Source organism: Macaca fascicularis, chromosome 5 (genome assembly GCF_037993035.2).
Source record: "Macaca fascicularis isolate 582-1 chromosome 5, T2T-MFA8v1.1".
NCBI lineage: Eukaryota > Metazoa > Chordata > Mammalia > Primates > Cercopithecidae > Macaca > Macaca fascicularis.
In genome coordinates, this window is record NC_088379.1 from 113,660,737 (window position 1) to 113,679,434 (window position 18,698).

Below are 18,698 nucleotides of genomic sequence, written 5' to 3' on the forward strand. Positions count from 1 at the left end.
TGACACTTTTTAAAAATGTTTTATTACAAAGCTTCTTTTAAAAAATGCTCAGCACGTTAACTCAAACTGGAATGACAAACATTAGGATGACAGTTTTGGGCAAAGGCTGTGCCTTGCTATTTAAAAAAAATGGGTACATCAATGCTCATTTTAACAACTGGCATAAAATCCCACTAATTGGCTAATAAAAACAGATACAAATACAGAACATTTAAAGTAATAACAATTCAAGTGCTGGGCTTTTTACAACAAGGGGGTGATAAGGAAAGAAATGAAAATTCACTGCAAACCAGTCTGCTGAATGCATCTGTTAAGGTTTACTGTTTTAAAAAAAAGAAGAAAACCGAAGAAAAAATAAACTGAAATAGGGCTGCCAATTGCTACCAACAGAGTAGATTTGGCTATTACATTTATTTAGCTCTACTGAACACCTTACAAGGGCAGAGAAGCCACTATGTGTTACAGGCAATTCACAGAGAAGCCACTTACCAGAGAAGGTGTCTCAGAAAAAGAAGGCTTCTTTTTATTTCATTATTTCAAACTTTTCCAGAACTTTGAATTTTATTTAAAAGCTCATAGCTAGCAAAATATACAAGAAAATTAAAACTAAAAAGTGTAAATTAAAAAAATTCAAGTTTAAAAAAGCAAACAAAAAAAACTGATCCTTTTGCACTGTTAAATAAAAGCTTTAGGAGAAAAGAAGAGAAAGAAAAATGAAGACAGAAACAAAGAGGGAACTCTTCCACGAACTCCTCCACTGGGGTGCTGATGGATGTGCTGGCTGCTGGCTCCAGTTGCGCATGGCAGGCAAATGCAGCCAAGTTACTGTCCTTGCTGAAAGGTTACAGGTTTGGATGCAAGATGCTCTGGGAAGTGCACACAGAGATGAGGGGAGAAAAGCTGCTCAGCTGCCCCACAGCCTGCTAGCGTTCTCACGTGCTTTAACATTTCCTTTTAAAAAACCTTTTTATGCTTTATTTTGGAACTTGGCCCTTGCAGTAGACGAAAGAGGAGTTGGCAGTGATTGTCTTTATGGATCAGGGTCTCTAGCAGTGACCTCAGGGTAAAATTGATGTCAGTGTTCCTTTGGGGTCGACTGGGCAGGCCGTGGAGACAGTCTGGATTTTCAACAAGCTTCCATCTCCAGAAGAGGTCCTGGGGTCGCTGCCTTGGCTTTGCACGTTGGGAATGAGCTTCGTTTTCCACCTCAAGAAGGAACAAATGAAATGCTATTAATATGAATTTGCTGTAGGCCTTAAGATTATAACCTCTATTCCATACCATATATGTCTTATAACCTCTGCATTTAATCAATCCATTTTGCTGATCTGGGGATGGCTAAAACGAATTGCCCTATGCAGTCAAAAATCCTGAGAGTACACTACAGAGTTAATATAGTGACATTTTTACTTTGGTTCCATGTATATGTATGCACACAGTTATGATGTGAAATGTAGCTAACACTCTGGGTCATAGTAAAAAGAACAGAAAAAAGTTTGAAAAACACAAGTAGGAAACAGCCAAACAAGAATAGGGAAGACAGGCAACAGCCGGATCAGGGAAAGACGTGTCATGCCGCAATGTTTGGTGTTTTTAGTCCACTGTGGGAAGCCATTCTATGATTCCACATAGGATAGACATATTCACATTACCCAACGCACTGCCAGCTCCCGTGACGCTGTGTGCTGTGTCCGCTCATATTCACAGTCCAGAGGATACAAACCTCTCCCTTTTTCCTTAAGATCTTACAATTTTCAAGATTTTTTTTTTCCTTCCTAACATCTAGGATCTTTAATGTTAACCTCGGAAAGGACACTCAGCAAATATGTTAAAGTAATGTTGCCAGATATTGGTGATAATGATTTTCAAAAAAGAGAACTCCCACATCCCCAAAACTTTAATGATCTGAGATTTTTAAAAAAGTGATTAATAGTAAAATGTAACAGTGTAACAAGATAAGACAAAGACAAAAGGAAAGTAAAAGCATGGCAAAGTTCCGTTCCTTCACTCCAGAGAGCACGTGCTTCCGCTGCTTTGAACTTGGGGAGGCTGCTTTCCCTTGGTGGCAGCGATGCTGGAAGCACCTTCTCAACCTGGGTCCCTCGACAGCCTCAGATGAATCCCAACACTTTGTGCTTGTGATTGTGCTATCCGTGTTACAAGCAGGAGTTTCCTTTTAGAAACTCAGTCTAAATAATGGTGGATTATCGTACACTTTCATTTCAATGGAAACAGAAAGTAAAAGAGAAATAAAAGGAAGCTTTGACATATTTAATAATGAATACAAAAGTCTAGATGGCAAGTTACAGTCCACGAAGTACTTTCCACAGAAGGATGGTGATCTATGGAATGGGAACTGCGAGAACACCTGCCCCTCAGGCTGTTGGAAAGAGAGGTTTGGCTCCTATATTTAAAGTGCTCACAAAGTGCACAGAGCAGAGCAAGCCCTGCAAGCAGGTTAGCTAGTATTATTATTCCAATTGCGCCCAATGAGGCCCCTAAAAATGATCGGGACTACAAAGAAGCTATTTGTATACCTGGGTAGCTACTGGAAAAGCAAAAACCAACCAACCAACAAAAAACAAAATAGGAGGAAATCAGCCACAGAATGATTTCAACTGAGGAGGTACTTCAAGGACAATTTCAATTCCTATCCTCCTGGAAAATCAACCATTCCTTGTTTAACAGGAAAACACTAGTGCGTTATGACACTTTAACTGAACAGAGGTATGGATCCCTCACGCAGGAGGATCAAAGAGCTATGAAGGACCCTGCCTTTCTTGGAGAAAGAAACAGGGCTCTAGCAGAGCCTGGGGTGGGAGAGAGGGCACCCCACAGATTCCTATTTACATTATAATTTTACATCACAGATTTTCAAAGGTTTGGTCCAGGTTGCTCTTCCTGGGAAGGTTTTCCTCTCAGTCTGACGTGAAAACATTTAGTTTCCTGATGAGGCCTGGCCTTGCAGTCCTAGGCTAGCGCCTGAGACAAGCACTGGGGCTCAGAATAGACTGGCCATTGGCAGCCAGCAACGCCTGAAGGAGACAACCTGCCCTTCTGTTGGGCCATCCCTCCACTGCCTGACATAGCGAACCCGGAAGTACTGAGGTACAGACAACCTCCATGGCCCTGCTGTGGCCCCATTCTCAAGCAGGGCTAACACCTCCAACCTAGAGCACCTGCACTTCCGGCTCCCCCAGAGTCTTCCTGTCCCTTCACTGCCTTACCTAAGGGTGACTTCTCCTTTCTTCTTAAGCTGAGTACAAGTGATAATACAGTGGTTAACACAAACATGGGTGCCCAGAGATGGCCATTAACTAAAAGATAGTATGTCACTTACCCAGAAAGAGTCTACATCTCCTAATAAAGTCATCTCTTTCCACAGTCTCACATTTTCCCACCTGTTATTTCCTCATTTCATGGGGTCATCTTGCAAATTCTCCTGGAAGGTTGGCTTCAGAGAGCCTCTGTACAGTTGCTTACCAAAAAGCAACTAATCCCTTCCAGGGACTAGTGCTTTAAAAAAAAAAAAAGCAAATAAATTCCTTCACTATGAAATGAGGCAGTTTGTCCCTGGTGGCTCTTTTAAAATACAGGGACGTCAGGGGAGACCAAGTCTTACCTCCGAGTGGGAGAAACGGGGGCCTTGCAGTGTTGCTTTACAGATACAAAACAGGTCCAGTCCAGATTCTTTTCAAGAAACCACAGGCATGAGGCTCCAGAGGCTGGAGCGTTCCCACATCTAAGGCTTCACTAGGGGGCTGCAGCTGAAGCTGGGCCAGGCCAGGCAAGCTCTGGCACAGCCCAACCCACCAGTGAAGTCTGCGCAATCAAAGCCAGCAATTACTGCTCTCCGGCTGCGGCTGGGCTTCAAAGGAAGTGAGGCAAGGCCCATCTTACATATGTTCAGACTTGGGCTCCCTCCACCAGGAGTCACCACGCATTTGTACTGGGGATGCAAAGGCGGCACGAGACCCCACCAACCCCATATAATAGAACCCCTTGCTCTCCTGGACCAAATTCCAATCTTGACAAAATATCCCATCAACCAAATGGAACCAGGAACCCAAATGGGCAGAGTTCCTTACTAAAAGCCCAAGCAATAAAGATGAATCTAAAGATTTCAAAAGTGGGCCTGTTCTGGGAGATCAACAGCACCGACCCTGGGCCAACAGGACTTTACAGAGCCTGACTCAGGAGTGAAGAAAGGGAAAGCGGGAAATTCCTTCTCTCTAAGCGCAAACAAATGTAAAATCCTACCAAAAGCAGAGCGCTTGGCCAGCTCATGTCCTGTGGGTTCCTTCCCAGGCTGTCCTCTGGAAGGGAGGGCCAAGGAGACAAGCCTATGGGTGAGCTCTGAGATGGCGGAGTGGAGGGTCAGGAGCAGGCAAGGGCCAGCCCTGTCACGGTGCCACTCAGGGCTCACTGGCCAGGCAGTTCAAGCTGTCCAGGCCAAGGCAAGGGCAGCAAAGCTGGTGTCTAGGAACAAAATGCACCCCCGCCCCATCATGTAATATCACTTCCTTGTTCAGAATTGGTGAGGTTACAAAAAAAGTGAGTTGGAATGTTGGAATAAAAGATCCTTCCTTTGTTGTCCTCTTCCTTTTACGCCACTCTCAAATGCTACTAACAAGAGGCAGGAGCCTTAAGCCACGTGCAGTTTGAGGGGAGAATATTAGAGACTGGTTTTATGAGAGGTGAACAGATTCACAGTTTTAACTGCAAAAACTGCATTCCAGCAGCACACCACACACCTCATGTCAACTGTCTCCATTTTTACGCCTTGGGAAAAACTGACAAAAGCCTGTGATTTGAGGGTGTGAACTCTTCTGCTGCACAATGTCATGTGTGTATGAAGGAAGAGAGGTACAGACTTCTAGAGCAGGAAGCAAGCATGAGAGAGCTCGTCTACTCCTGTTGTTTTAGCAGAGACTGAGGAATATGATCATAAAATGACTGGCCCATGGTGACCCCTAGAGAGTCCCAGTGCTGGGCTGTTCCCTAGGCCTCCTGGCACCACAAAAGTGACAGTCTCGTTGACTTGAAGGTGGTCTTGTCTATAAGAAGCTGGTGAGGGGAAAGGAACAAAAACACTGTCCACTGGGCACTGATTTGCCAGGCACTGGGACACGGACTTTAGAATTTCACATAATCATCATTACAGTTTGCATCTTCCCACCCACTTACAGGTAAGGATACTGAGGCTGCGTGAGGTTCAGTAACTTGCCAAAGGTCACACAACTAATAGGCAGCAGGATAAGCTTCTGAACTCTCAACACGTGCTCTCTCCACCATACCTTGGAACTAAATTATCATTCACTTTCTTCTCTCCTTCCTACCTTCCATCATTCTGTCTGTCCGTCCCTAGGCAACAACCCCTGTATGCTGGTGGAGGCAGTCTACATCTGTAACAGTGCCCCCCAGGATATCACGCTCTGTTTGAAGAAGCATGATAAAGAGAATCAAACACATAAGTTAACTTTGAAATTTAAGTCCCTAAGACTGGAAATATAACCTACAAAAGCCAGCTTCAGCTTCTTGACAGTAAACATTACCCAACATTTGAAAAAAAGAAAAATGAAAATATGTGGTTAGGAAGGTTAACACTGAGTTTTGTTTCTGCAGCTGAGTGACTCCTTAGTCCCAGCATTCAAGACTAGTTAGTTAGTCCCCTAACCACAAAGCTCTAAAACAAAAAGATTCCCAGAAGCCGGAGGTGGGAGGAAAGGGGTCACTGGCCACTCCTGGATTCATGTTCTACCAAGGCAAGGTTGAGTGACCTGTGCGGCTTCCTCCCCTGCGGCTATTCAGAGTGAACTACCATCAGCTCAACCAGACTTTGGCAATGTCAAGATGACTTTGAGACAAGCCTGTGACTGTTAATGAATTACTCCAGGGGAATTCTTCTGTAGCTGCTGGTTTCTCTTCCTGATCAGCCTAGCCCTCTGTGTCTGTCTCCTCTGTGAGGACGTGTGTCCTATTTGTAGGCTGGACCTCCTGGTGCAGGTCATGACCGCTAGATCCTTCCTATCACGGGAAACATGGGAGAAATGGTCTTGAGCAAGTTTTGAAGGAGAGCGCCTCAAAAGCCCACTGCAGTTCTGTCAGCTGAAGGGCTTCCAGAGGACAATAACTAGCTAGGTAGACCTCCCTCATCTACTCACCTCCAAACGCTATCCAACCCACATTTCTCTCAGACTAAAGATGCTAAGTTCACCTTCTACAAATGAGGTGACAGGATCAGGGCACACTTTTGTCTTCCCCCCCACCCCCAAACCAAGCCCTTCCACGGTTATGACAGTGTTTGTGTGTGCACCTGTGAATCTGGTTAAGCACAGGGAGATGATAACTTGTGTGGGTTAGAGTGTGGGCTCTGAGGACAGACAGTTCTGGGTTGGGTTTGGATCCTGGGTCCATTGGTTACCACCTGGAAATCTCGGGCATGCACTCTGAACGCACCAAACATGTTTCCTCATCTGTAAAGTGAAGATAAGAAGCTGCTCTACCTCATCAGGTGCACTGCGGGATGTGGGAAATGTACGTGCAGAGCTGGGTGAGTGCGGGGCAGGCGCCCTGAAGCAGCCCACGTAGTGAGTGCAGTAAACAGCAGAGGATGGAGAACTTGGGCTCAGAGCTGACAGTAATTCACTCTGCGGACACAGCGCTGCTGCTCACCAGCTGTGTGGCCCTGGACAAGTGATGTTTTCTCATCCTTCAGACAGGACTGAAATCTGTCCCCTCCACAATGGGGCTGTTCCAGAATGAGAGGAGGCAACACATGGAGAGGCATCTGTTAAAGCCTCGGGAATGTGGCAGGTGGTCCATACAGGTTGGGACCATTTCTGCTGTTCCAACTTCACGCGACACATTCGGGGCAGCAAGCAAGGTTCATACTATTACAGAACTTCTGGTAGAAAATTAAGACCAACAGAGTATTCTGCAAATTAATTAAAATATCTCTTATGAAACGGAATGTTTCGAAAAGCTGATGCTAGAGGAGAAAAAGTAATCCCAATAGAAAAAAAAGATTCACAAAAACAATATTTAGGCATTTAGAAAAATTTAGTCCAGAGACAGATGTAAACCTTAAGCCTAAAAGTGAGCAGTTTAATTTTTAATGCTTTTAATTTTTCTCTCATTCTGTCAAAAAAGAATAAAGTCACTTTGCTAAAGGTCATGGACAGCTATGAGCAGCAGGATTCCCCACTCATCGGCTTTCAGTAACATGGCAGCTTCATTTATGAAGAACACTGCTGAGGAAAAACACATTAAAACGATCTCAAGGTATCACAGTAATGTCACAAAATTTATGTGCAAAAATAGCACATTTTAGCCTTTCTTAAAAAAGCCCTACCCTCTATACCCCAACTCAGACCCCATTTACTTTTAATTTATATATTATTCAATTAAGCTTCATTTTTCTGGTTCCTAAATCCACACAAATCATAAGAAACATTATTGTGGGCAGACGGTATAGTCCCAAACAGCAAAGGAAGCCACAAAATAATTATTAAAAAGCAGTTTCTTAAAATTCCACATTATTTGGGGTCATTTAGAATAGTATTATACAAACCACCATACTCCTTGTGGCATATATAATATCCACTGTAAAACAACGGCATGACGTATTCGTATTCAAATCAATTTCAATGTACTCTGCTGAAGAAGACAGAGTTGCATCCAAAAGTGTTTTGAAAAATTACATGTTTTGACACTTAAAGATGTAAACATATAGGTTATCTGAAAAACTCCATTATCCAGAAGGGCTCATTTCCACACAGTTCCTCACAACTCAGTAACAAACAGTTCTATTCAACAAAATTTATCCGAAACCCTTCTTTTTCATTCTAATATTCTACTGCATTGATCTTAATTTCATTTTGTAAGTTTTGATGAACAATACTAAACATGAAGCATCTCAAGAGGGTTTTAATGAACCTCATATACTTCTCTCCCTCTGCTATTATTTTTTAATGGCACCGATCAGTCTTGCTTACCTGAGGGTCTATTTCTCTATTTCTGATCCCCAAGGCAACTTAAACACAATTCTAGCTCCTCTGATCATTAAGGAGAGAAAAGAGAATTGATGGAAGGGATACTGCCCATTCTTAAAAGCTTTCACTGTACCTATGAACCTAACCCAATTTCTTTATTAACACAGAGCTGTCTAGATAAAACCACCCCAACTACCAGCTTACTAGCGAGCTATAGTGGACATCTGTCTGGCTGCTGCCCAGCTCTCCTCTCCATTATCCCAACTCCAACACTGTTAGAGCAGTGAGCTCCTGACAGCCATTTTGTACAATGTGACCTTCTCCTCTGACCACAGCTGATGATGGATTGGGGTGGAAGTTTGACCCAAGTTGGGCTAACCAGAGTCGCTTCTATAGAATTTGAAAGAATTATTGTCACTTTGGGAGATGATATCGTAACAACATATAGCTTGAGTGCTCTGAACATATGGCTCAAAGAACTGAGCGAGTCAATCTGGGAAGGGAAGGAGGAAGTGATTTTCAGGGCGGGGCAGATGGAAGAAGCAGGGAAAGTCTCTGGACAGCTTTCCAATTTCCAGCTTTCTTTTTGGCCCAACTGCACTACTGTCCTTGGATTCCACAAGATGCTCCTGTATCTTTAAAATACATTTCCCCTTTCTCCGTAAGTGAGCATGGTTTGTTTCCAGCACTTAACCATCAAAAGGCTCCCATGAACGCGCCTAGGGACCCTGGAGCAATAGCCAGGATGTGAAAACCTGCAGTCCACGCATAATCACCTAGGGACCCTGGAGCAATGGCCAGGATGTGAAAACCTGCCTTCTACGCATAATTGAGTCCAACCACACTGTCATTATGCTGTCATTGCTATTTAAGACAATGAGACCAAGCCTGAGCTTATCTGTAGTCAAGTGTCATCACCTTGTGAATCCTGTACACATTTCCTGTTAAGTCTGTGACAGATGTCACAGGGATTTGTGAACACAAGCATAAGAAGAAGGAAGACATGGGTGGGCCGTCACCTCAGACTGCAGCATTCCCAGAAACGACGCGTAAGGGAGCCTCTCCGGGCCACCATAACCTTCACCTCCTATGCAACGATCTGGCCATCCGCACGCCAGCAGTCGCTTCCATAGGACCTCACTACTGTGGTAAAACGGCGGCCCAAGGTTCCCCCAAGTGCGGGACAGTGCTGAGCTGGGTGCAGACATTTTCCCAGGAGCTACCAAACTGTGGCCAAGGGTAGCTGCGCTGCCACGTGTTGCTGTGGCTGCCACGCGAGGCTTTGTTCTCCCCAGTTTGCCACTCCCCTTCCCCTCCCCAGATGTAGGCTGCCTTCCCAGAGTTCTGAACCCCCAGGGGTCTTTTGCTTGTTTGGTAACAATTCTAGCTGAGGTGCTTTCTAAGTATGTTACAAAAGATAAAGAATGGAAAACAAGATGTCATTTTTTCACTTTCTAGTTGTGGAAGCCTTAATTTTTACTCTGAGACTTGGACAAGACTTAAGAGTTCTTCAGCCACCAACTTCCTTTTAATTTTATTAATTTTTAAGAACCGGATTTTGTTTTCTAACTAGACATCACCAAGAAGCTTACTGATACTTAATGTTGGTGACGACATTGTGGAACAGAACTTGGAACAAAGATTAGGCAAAAGTGTCAAACTTACCAGAGTGAGCTTCAAAAATCATAGGAATTAAATATTTTTCTCAATGAGACCACTGAAAATATTTAGAACTCTCCCTGGCAGCTCTAAGAGGACAGGGCTAAATGTTGAACACCAGGCACAGTTCCTGGCAGACCCTCAGGGTTGCAGTCCTCTCACTGGTCCAGATGATGCTTCTGTTCCCACTCTGCAACTTTTCAGCTCTGTAGCACAGCTTCACAGGACCCAGAAGCCCCAAGTTCTCAAGCCTTAACCACCTCATCAGGCTCTCAAACATCACCATCAAAGAAAAGCCAGAAACAATCTTTTATAAAATGTAATTCCAAGTACTGAACATTAACTTAGCTTAGCAACTACCTCTCATGCTCATCTCTTGGCCCTAGGGAAATAAAGGCTGAAGTTTTTATTTAGCAAAATGTGTTTAACCAGAGGATTTTTAAATCTTTTTTCTCCCCCCGAGACGGAGTCTCACATTGTCGCCCGGGATAGAGTGCGATGGTGCTCTCTCGGCTCACTGCAACCTCCGCCTCCCATGTGTTAAGTGTTTCTCCCCCCTCAGCCTCCCGAGCAGCTGGGATTACAGGTGCCTGCCACCACACCCGGCTAATTTTTTTGTACTTTTAGTGGAGACGGGGTTTCACTATGCTGGCCAGGCTGGTCTCGAACTCCTGACATTGTGATCTGCCCGCCTTGGCCTCCCAAAGTGCTGGGATTACAGGCGTGAGCCACTGCACCCAGTCTTTTTTATCTTTCAAAAGTAGACTGTTCCTTCTTTTAAATTAACTCTTACGTCATATAACTAAAGGAAATACATTAAAGTATCTAAAAATATCTTTTCAATCTATATAATTTAAAGATGGTACTTTTTGTATTTGTTTTGATAAATAATAAGCCAATTTTGAAAATTGTTTAATTAGTAAACTCAGAGTCATAATTCTCTCCAGCACTTTAAAAATTATAATTCTTTACTTCTTTAATTTCATATAAATCTTGATTAAGTCAGGAAGAAAGCAAAGTTCAGTATTTGATAATAATCTCTAACTTCTGACAAATTTAAAGGTGGTATTCCAAATCAAACATATACCCAAATACCGGAAATTCACATCAATTCTATTACTATGCTATCAAACCCCCAAATTCTGCAACCAACCTGACAGCTTGAGTGCTGTCTACTACAGGAAGCCTTCCTTGATTTCACTCCGATTTACATATTTCTTATTCTCTTTCTTATTCTATTTTTGTATCAGGCACAGCATGCCACTTCTTCACAGCATAAAACATACTCTTTTATAACTACCCATTTAATATGTCTGTATCTTCTTAAACTTGAAGCTCCTCCAGGAAGGGATAGGGTCTCATTTGCAAGCACCGCCACCGCCTAACAGGATTCGTGACTTACAGCAGTCCTCACTAAATGTTTGCGTGGTGAGGAAACAAGTGATTAGACGTCATGACACTGGTCTTCCAGCTGGACCCAGGACAGTGTGTGCAGCCTTACCCCTGAGGTCCTGGGCTCCCAGCATTCCCACAAATGACTAGTCCGAAAAGCTAGTCCAAAAGATCCTGCAGCTTGGGGACCACCATCTCCAACCTGGAGGAATGGCTGTTAGGGATCTCATTTCCAATTATCCTAAAAGTTTCTCCGCAGTGTTGAGACCACATTAATGGCAATTTATTTGTTTCAATCTGATTTCACCAGAGTGAAAATTTTTTTAATGCTCAAAAGTAGAAACACACAGGGAGACAGGAACACAACCGGGTGAATAAAGCACCGCTTCAGGAGCCAGCCTCTCTGCTGGGCTGCATACGGCCACAGCGCTGGCACTGCCTATCAAAAAACGGGAAGTATTCCATGCAACCCACAGGCTCTTTAAAGAAATGAAAACACAAGTGTTTTGTTTTTTAATTTTTCTTTGAGAGATGGGGTCTTACTTCATCACCTAGGTTGGAGTGCAGTGGTGTAATCATAGCTCACTACAGCCTTGAACTCCTAGGTCCCAAGCTATTCTCAATCTCAGCCTCCTGAGTAGCTGGGACTACAGGTGTGTGTCATCACGCCCAGTTAGTGGTTTTTATTTTTCGTACAGACATAGTTTTGCCATGTTGCCCAGGCTGGTCTCAAACTCCTAGCCTCAAGTGATCCTCCCACCTCTGCCTCCAAAAGTGCTGGGATTACCAGCATGAGCCACTGTATCTGGCCTAGCTTTACCTTAACTCGTCAACTTCCCTTCAGAATTGAAAACCAGCTGTGTGAGATTCCACATCACACTCTTTGACAGACTGGTTTTTTTTTTTTTGTTTTTTTTTTTTTTTTTTGACAGTCCTATTCTGTTGCTTAGGCTGTAGTGTGGCAGTGTGATCTCAGCTCACTGCAGCCTTGACATCCTGGGCTCAACAGATCCAACCACTTCAGCCTCCCTAGTAGCTGGAACTATAGGCACACGTCACTGCACCCAGCTAATTTCTGTAGAGAAGGGATCTTGCCATGTTGCTCAGACTGGTCTCAAATTCCTGGGCTCAAGCAATTTACCCACCTCAACTTCCCAAAGTACTGGAATTACAGGAATGAGCCACCATGCCGGGCCTGTAGGATTGGTTCTAATCAAGTATTTGATTATTTCTAAGGTGAGGTCAGCACTAGTATGACTGTAGTCTGGCAAACAAGGAGCCATATTATTACATTAGTGGAAAATCAAATTCTCAAACTAGAGGCAATGCTTCTAATATCCCAGGACACAAGGTAGCCATCCTGGGGAGGAAAGAGGGACACAGGGGGTGATCTGTACAGGAACTGAAGAACAACCCCATCACGTATAAGCCATTTTCAAGGTCATGCAGAGGCTTTATAGTTATACAGAGCCACTCAGACATAAAATGATGACTATAAATTAGGAAATGAAAAAAGAGATCTGAGTCCCTATAATAACACTGGGAGGCAGTGCAGACCACACAAAAGCAAAGCAGACCAGAAAGTTGGACTTGAGGGAGAGACAGACAGGGATCTCAGAGGGCGCTGGACACAATCCTTCACTTATACCGAGAAACCAGAGGCTTTAGGTGACCTGCCCCAGCCCACACAAATTTACACAAGAGCTAACCTGGGAGACTGGGTGGCCTCATTCCTGTGCTCTGCTGTTTCCATAACATGACGCTCTGTTCCCTTTGTCTTTCATTTCTTTGCCAGGGCTCTGCTCCAAAACAGAAGACCCCCTCCATTTTTCTGTGACAACAGGAGTTATTTCTGAGTGCCACCTCCTCGGAGGTGCCTTTCTTGACCATCCAACCTAAAAGCAGACCCTAATTTACTCCCTAATTTATTTTTATTATAGTACTTATACCTTCCTGTTTTTTTTTTTAATCAACTACCCTCACAGCAACATAGCAAGCACTGTGAGAATAGGGACCTTCTTTGCTCCATCCAGCACTCTATTTCCAGGTCATACAAGTCTCCACAAGGCCTATCTTAGGTGCTCAATAAATGCTGAATCATGACTGAATAGGTCAGCTCTACACAAACAGAATGTCTCTGAATTCCTACAACAAAGGAAGGGGTGGGGGTACAACAGAAATATTATCATGGCTAATTTATGGAAATCTTTATGAAGGTGGATCTGAGCTCCTCTCTACTCTACAAGTCTTATCCAGTAACTGCCAGTTCTGGTCTCCAAACTCAGGTGCTGTGCAGGGCAGTGACTTCAAAGGCTGCATGACTGATCCGGGAATGAGAGGGAGGGCAGCACCAGAGACTCTGATTACAGGAAGCTCAACCAACTGGAGCCTCACCAGCGGCGGGACGGCCTGAGAATGCTTTTGGCGGGTAGGGTGGAGAGAGAGGGTTCTTTCTGTTTTTCTTGTGCAGGATAGAGAGAACATCTTAACCTTAAGCAAATATAAATAAGTGACAAGAAAGCACAATGACAGCTGTGACTTACTAGAAAAAGATGTTTGGGATACACTTTAGGACCAAAAAAGCCATCTTTTACATCTAAAATACCACAGGATGCTAATCGTGAAGAACACCAAATCGAGTACCAAACTCTGAAATACAGAAATACATTTTTGCATGCTTTTTAATAAAAACAGCTTCACAGATTTTGGTGCAAACAGAAGTGAAGTAAATCAAGTACCAGCCCTTAGCACACTGCAACTCTGAGGGCTTTCTGTTCAGAGGCAGAACATGAAAAAACTCTGGCCATTCCTAAGTGTTCAGTAATTAAAACAATTTGTTTTCAACAAAAAAAAAAAAAAAAAAAAACAAGGCTTATGATTTTGACTAGATTTACTTCTACTATGAAGCCATGAGCTACAGGGGTTGGTATCATCGGCCATGCTTACATCCTATCTGTGCTTCTAATAACCAAGCCAGGTGACTGGCTCAGAAGAGGTTCTTGATTAATAGCCACTAAGTTAAAACAATTATATTATTTTTTATCGTATATGAAGGGATGGTCCTCCTTTCACTTGGAGGAAAGTTTGCCACTCAGTATTAGTTTAGAAGAGTTTTGATATCATAAAACCACAGTGATGGGATTTGGAAAAACCTGGGGAATCTGAAGAAAGATGAAGAAAGTTTCACAGAGGAGAGGGCAATTGACTTAGGTCTCAGTAGGAGGAAGGAACGGTTCTGAGCTCCAGCTGTGTGCTGGCCGCGGGGCAGATCCTGCACATCAACCACCACAGGGGGTAGGCATCAATATTCCCTTTTTCCAGGTAAGGAAAATGAAGAGTAAAAAGCTGAAGTAGATTGCTCAGGCAGTCACCTGATTTAAAATTCAGATCTATTTGGTACCAAAATTTCTGCTGGTCCCTTTGGGCAAGTTGTTTGAAACCTCAGCACCAAAATTAAGTTCTAACAGTTTAGGTAAGGGCCACCAGGCTTAGTCAAGAGCCAAATGAGCTGCAGGATAACACTCTTTTCCTAAGAAACACGGCAGAGATCTGTCCATTCCTCTGTAGAGGAAATGGGCTTTTGAAGCCCAGGGACAGCATGTGCGGTGCCCTCCCGCCATGTGGGGAACTGCTAATAATTTTGTTTGGACTGAGCACAGGACTCAGAAGGGCTATGCTGAAAGTGAGGGGAGGCAGACAGCAAGAATGACTGGGGGCAAAGCTACAAGGGCAGGGCTGGGCAGACCCACACACTAAGTGGCGGGTGCTTTATGTTTCAGCCAATGGGAAGCACCGGCTGTTTCCATGTCGGGAAGTGACATACAATCTGAGTTGTGGGAAATCTCTCTGGGAGCAATGTGAAGGATGAACTTGTAAAAATAAAGCCTGGAGGCAGAAAAATTATTAACATGTATTACAGTACTCCAGATGGAAAGTCTGAGCACCTGAACTAGGGCTGTGGCAGTGGTAAGTGTGAGAGAAAAGGCTCAAGACAGACCCCAAAGACAGGGATGGGAAGACTTGGTGATTGACTGGACATGTGTTCCTGGAGAGAGAAAGGATAACCAAAGGCAGCTCCTTTGAGAACTGTTACCAGGAGAAGATGTACACATACTGCTAATTCAAAGCTTAATAAAGACCAAGCCTTAATTTACAATGTCAAGTTCCTTGGGCTAGTGGTCATGTGGAAATAAATTTTAAAAATTATAGTAAAAAGAAATAAAATATTACTTATAAATACTAGAGTAAAATCTAGCAAGTTATCAATAAAGAGAAATACTTGATAGAAGAAACACAGTTAAATAAGTGCCCATGCCATATTAAATAACAGAAAAAAAATAAAGCATATATAGCTTTCTGACTAGAAACAAATATATTACTTTTGAGTGACTACATGTGATTTCAATTGAGAAAAAATCTCTACTGAGCAAAAGGTTGGGAGTCCTGGGCTAAAATGGTGCTCCTCAGACCCACCCTGGATTTGCTGAGTAAGATGGCATTTTGCTTACTGTTTGTTGTCATTTGTTCTTTTTTTAAGCAGGCTTATTTGCCACTGATCAGTAAGAAATGGTTTAGAAGAAAGCGTTAGGGGAAAGGAAATGGAGGAAGAATAAATGGGCCAAAAGGGAGAGAAAAGATAAAAGCATACTATATTGCAAATACATAGCCGGTATAAAAACCATCAGATTTTTTAAAGCACTAATTTGATTTTGCTGAGTTCTCCTCTTTAAGGAGCAATGTCGAATGAACTCGTTATGAGCAAGAAGATTCACAAGCAAGTGCCTCTTTTTATAACAACTAACGTCAGCAGTAGGACCAGAGAGTCGTTCTTACCATGTTTCAGATGTAGGCAGCTGTCATTCTTGGACCTGTACCTGCAGAAAATTGTGTCTTTAACAAATTTTTATTGAAGAGGTTTTTGTACATTCCAAATACGTAGTAGCTACAATATCATGTGAACTTGTTTGCTTTACTTTTCATGGTTCTTATACCAGCCATTTTTATTTGTGCAGTACAAGTAGTGGCCTTATTTTTAATGAAAGAAAAAAGGAAAATAAATGGGACCTCACTGATGTCTTGAATTAATGTACAAGAAAGACAAACCCTATCATGATGTTTTACATTTTTAAAAAACCCAAATCACAAAAGAGATTCTCAAGGGAATACCAGGTAACACATCAATTAATCATCACAAAATATTGTATCTTTAAGGAGTTATATAAAATAGTGAAAAGGCAAGAGTGTTAAAGCAAAGTAAACACAAACAGAAGCAAAAATAAAACAAATAAACAAAAATCCCACAGTTCACAACCAGGATTCCAGGTGACAGGGTTTGGGAACCAGTTTTTACATGTACCTTCCCACAGTCACATTTAAAAGAGGTCTTTTAAATTTTTTAAAAGAATTTCAGGAAGAAAAAGCAGAGTTAAAGAATCATGAATTATAGTGACAGAAGAAAGAATGTGTAGAGAGATGCAGGCTGCTTTAAAAGGTGTTTGTCAGAAGCCTGAGGACTGACTGGAAAGTCTCATGGTGCCTACCTGATGTAGATTCCTGTAGTTTCTCTCTCTTCCTCTTCTTTTTCTTACCCTGGAAGAAGAGAGTATACTGTCATGTCACAGATTGTACCATGAACACACAGATGAATGTGATGTGGAAGTACAGGCAGGCGGTCAACAAAGAGGTAAAGATGACTCATTCTCCCTCTTCACTATCTCTATCTAGAAACAGTCAGAGAGCAAGAGAATGGGAGAAAATAGTGACCTGCTGACCTTCGTCTCTATAGCTTCATATTTAACATCATCAATATTGACACCGTGGGTAGACTCTTTGTCTCTCTCTCTCTCTCTCTCTCTCACACACACACACACACACACACACACGGATGATGTCCTAGAGCTGTGGCCATAGGACCTTCTCTCTCTCACACACACACACACACACACGGATAATGATGTCTTAGAGCTGTGACCATAGGACCTCTCTCTCCCTCTCTCTCTCTCTCTCTCACACACACACACACATACACATGGATAATAATGTCCTAGAGCTGTGGCCATAGGACCCTCTCTCTCTCTCTCTCTCACACACACACACACACGGATAATGATGTCCTAGAGCTGTGGCCATAGGACCTTCTCTCTCTCACACACACACGGATGATGTCCTAGAGCTGTGGCCATAGGACCTTCTCTCTCTCTCTCTCACACACACACACACACACACACACACACACACACACGGATGATGTCCTAGAGCTGTGGCCATAGGACCTTCTCTTTCTCTCTCTCTCACACACACACACACACGGATGATGTCCTAGAGCTGTGGCCATAGGACCTTCTCTCTCTCTCTCTCTCACACACACACACACACACACACACACGGATGATGTCCTAGAGCTGTGGCCATAGGACCTTCTCTCTCTCTCTCTCTCACACACACACACACACACACACACACACACACACACACGGATGATGTCCTAGAGCTGTGGCCATAGGACCTTCTCTCTCTCTCTCTCACACACACACACACGGATAATGATGTCTTAGAGCTGTGGCCATAGGACCTCTCTCTCCCTCTCCCTCTCTCTCTCTCTCTCTCTCTCTCTCTCTCACACACACACACACACACACACACACACGGATAATAATGTCCTAGAGCTGTGGCCATAGGACCCTCTTCTTCAAGAAAAGCCAGCTTAATGAGCCATTCCTTTTCTTAGTAACCAGCACACTTAGAACCCACTTCTGGTAGTGCTTAAGATAAACCTTACTGTGAATTCCATTGTCTAACTGAAAGTTCCCCGGTGTTAATCGAGTACCCACAGGCCCTGTGGCACAGGCACGACAAAACCAAGGAGAAAGGGAGAAGAGATTGAGAGAACCTGAGAAAACTGGAGCTATCTCAAAGACTTATTTCTGGCAGTTAAGGACCTTGCTTCCTAAAACAGACAAAATAACATGGATATGCACACCATTTTAAATACATTTCAAAACACCTCAATGCCAGATTTAAAAATTTAGATCCCACTTATAGTGATCTAATTTTCCCTTTTCCTTCATAACTACTTTGCCCTCAAAAATAATTTTATGCCGGGTGTGGTGGCTCACACATGTAATCCCAGCACTTTGGGAAGCTGAGGCGGGTAGACTACTTGAGGTCAGGAGTTTAAGGCCAGCCTGGCCAACATGGTGAAACTCCGTATTTACTAAAAATACAAAAATTAGCCAGGCGTGGTGGCGTGCGCCTATAATCCCAGCTACTTGGGAGGCTGAGGCAGGAGCATCGCTTGAACCTGGGAGGCGGAGTTTGCAGTGAGCCAAGATCATGCCACTGCACTCAGCCTGGGCAACAGAGACTCCGTCTCAAATAATAATAATAATAATAATTGTTATTAATTATTATTTGAGATAATTATTATTTATCAGAAATAATAATTATCATAAATAATCTCAAATAATAACAATTATTATTATTTGAGATAATTATTATTTATAATAAATAAATTATTTGAGATAATTATTATTTTGAGATAATTATTGAGATATTATTTGAGATAATTATTATTGATAATACATAAATTATTTATTAATTATAACATAATTAATAATTATGTTATAAGAGCAAGACCCTGTCTCAAAATAATTA

General features: G+C 42.9%; 1 protein-coding gene across 8 annotated transcripts in view; it reads right to left on the reverse strand.

Moving 5' to 3' along the window:
• The window catches only part of LEF1 (lymphoid enhancer binding factor 1), a 122,208-nt gene continuing 103,510 nt past the window's right edge, over nucleotides 1–18,698 (reverse strand). For 4 of the 8 annotated variants that reach the window (XM_005555639.5, XM_005555635.5, XM_005555640.5 and 1 more), the window contains 3 exons: nucleotides 16,586–16,634; nucleotides 15,879–15,919; nucleotides 1–1,206 (listed from right to left, as the gene is read on the reverse strand). In XM_005555639.5, coding sequence (XP_005555696.1) covers nucleotides 15,885–15,919; nucleotides 16,586–16,634 — 84 coding nt within the window. In that variant the 3' untranslated portion in view covers nucleotides 1–1,206; nucleotides 15,879–15,884. The remainder of the gene's footprint in view (nucleotides 1,207–15,878; nucleotides 15,920–16,585; nucleotides 16,635–18,698) is intronic. The other 4 variants (XM_005555637.5, XM_015450728.4, XM_074040270.1 and 1 more) reach the window with 1 other exon arrangement.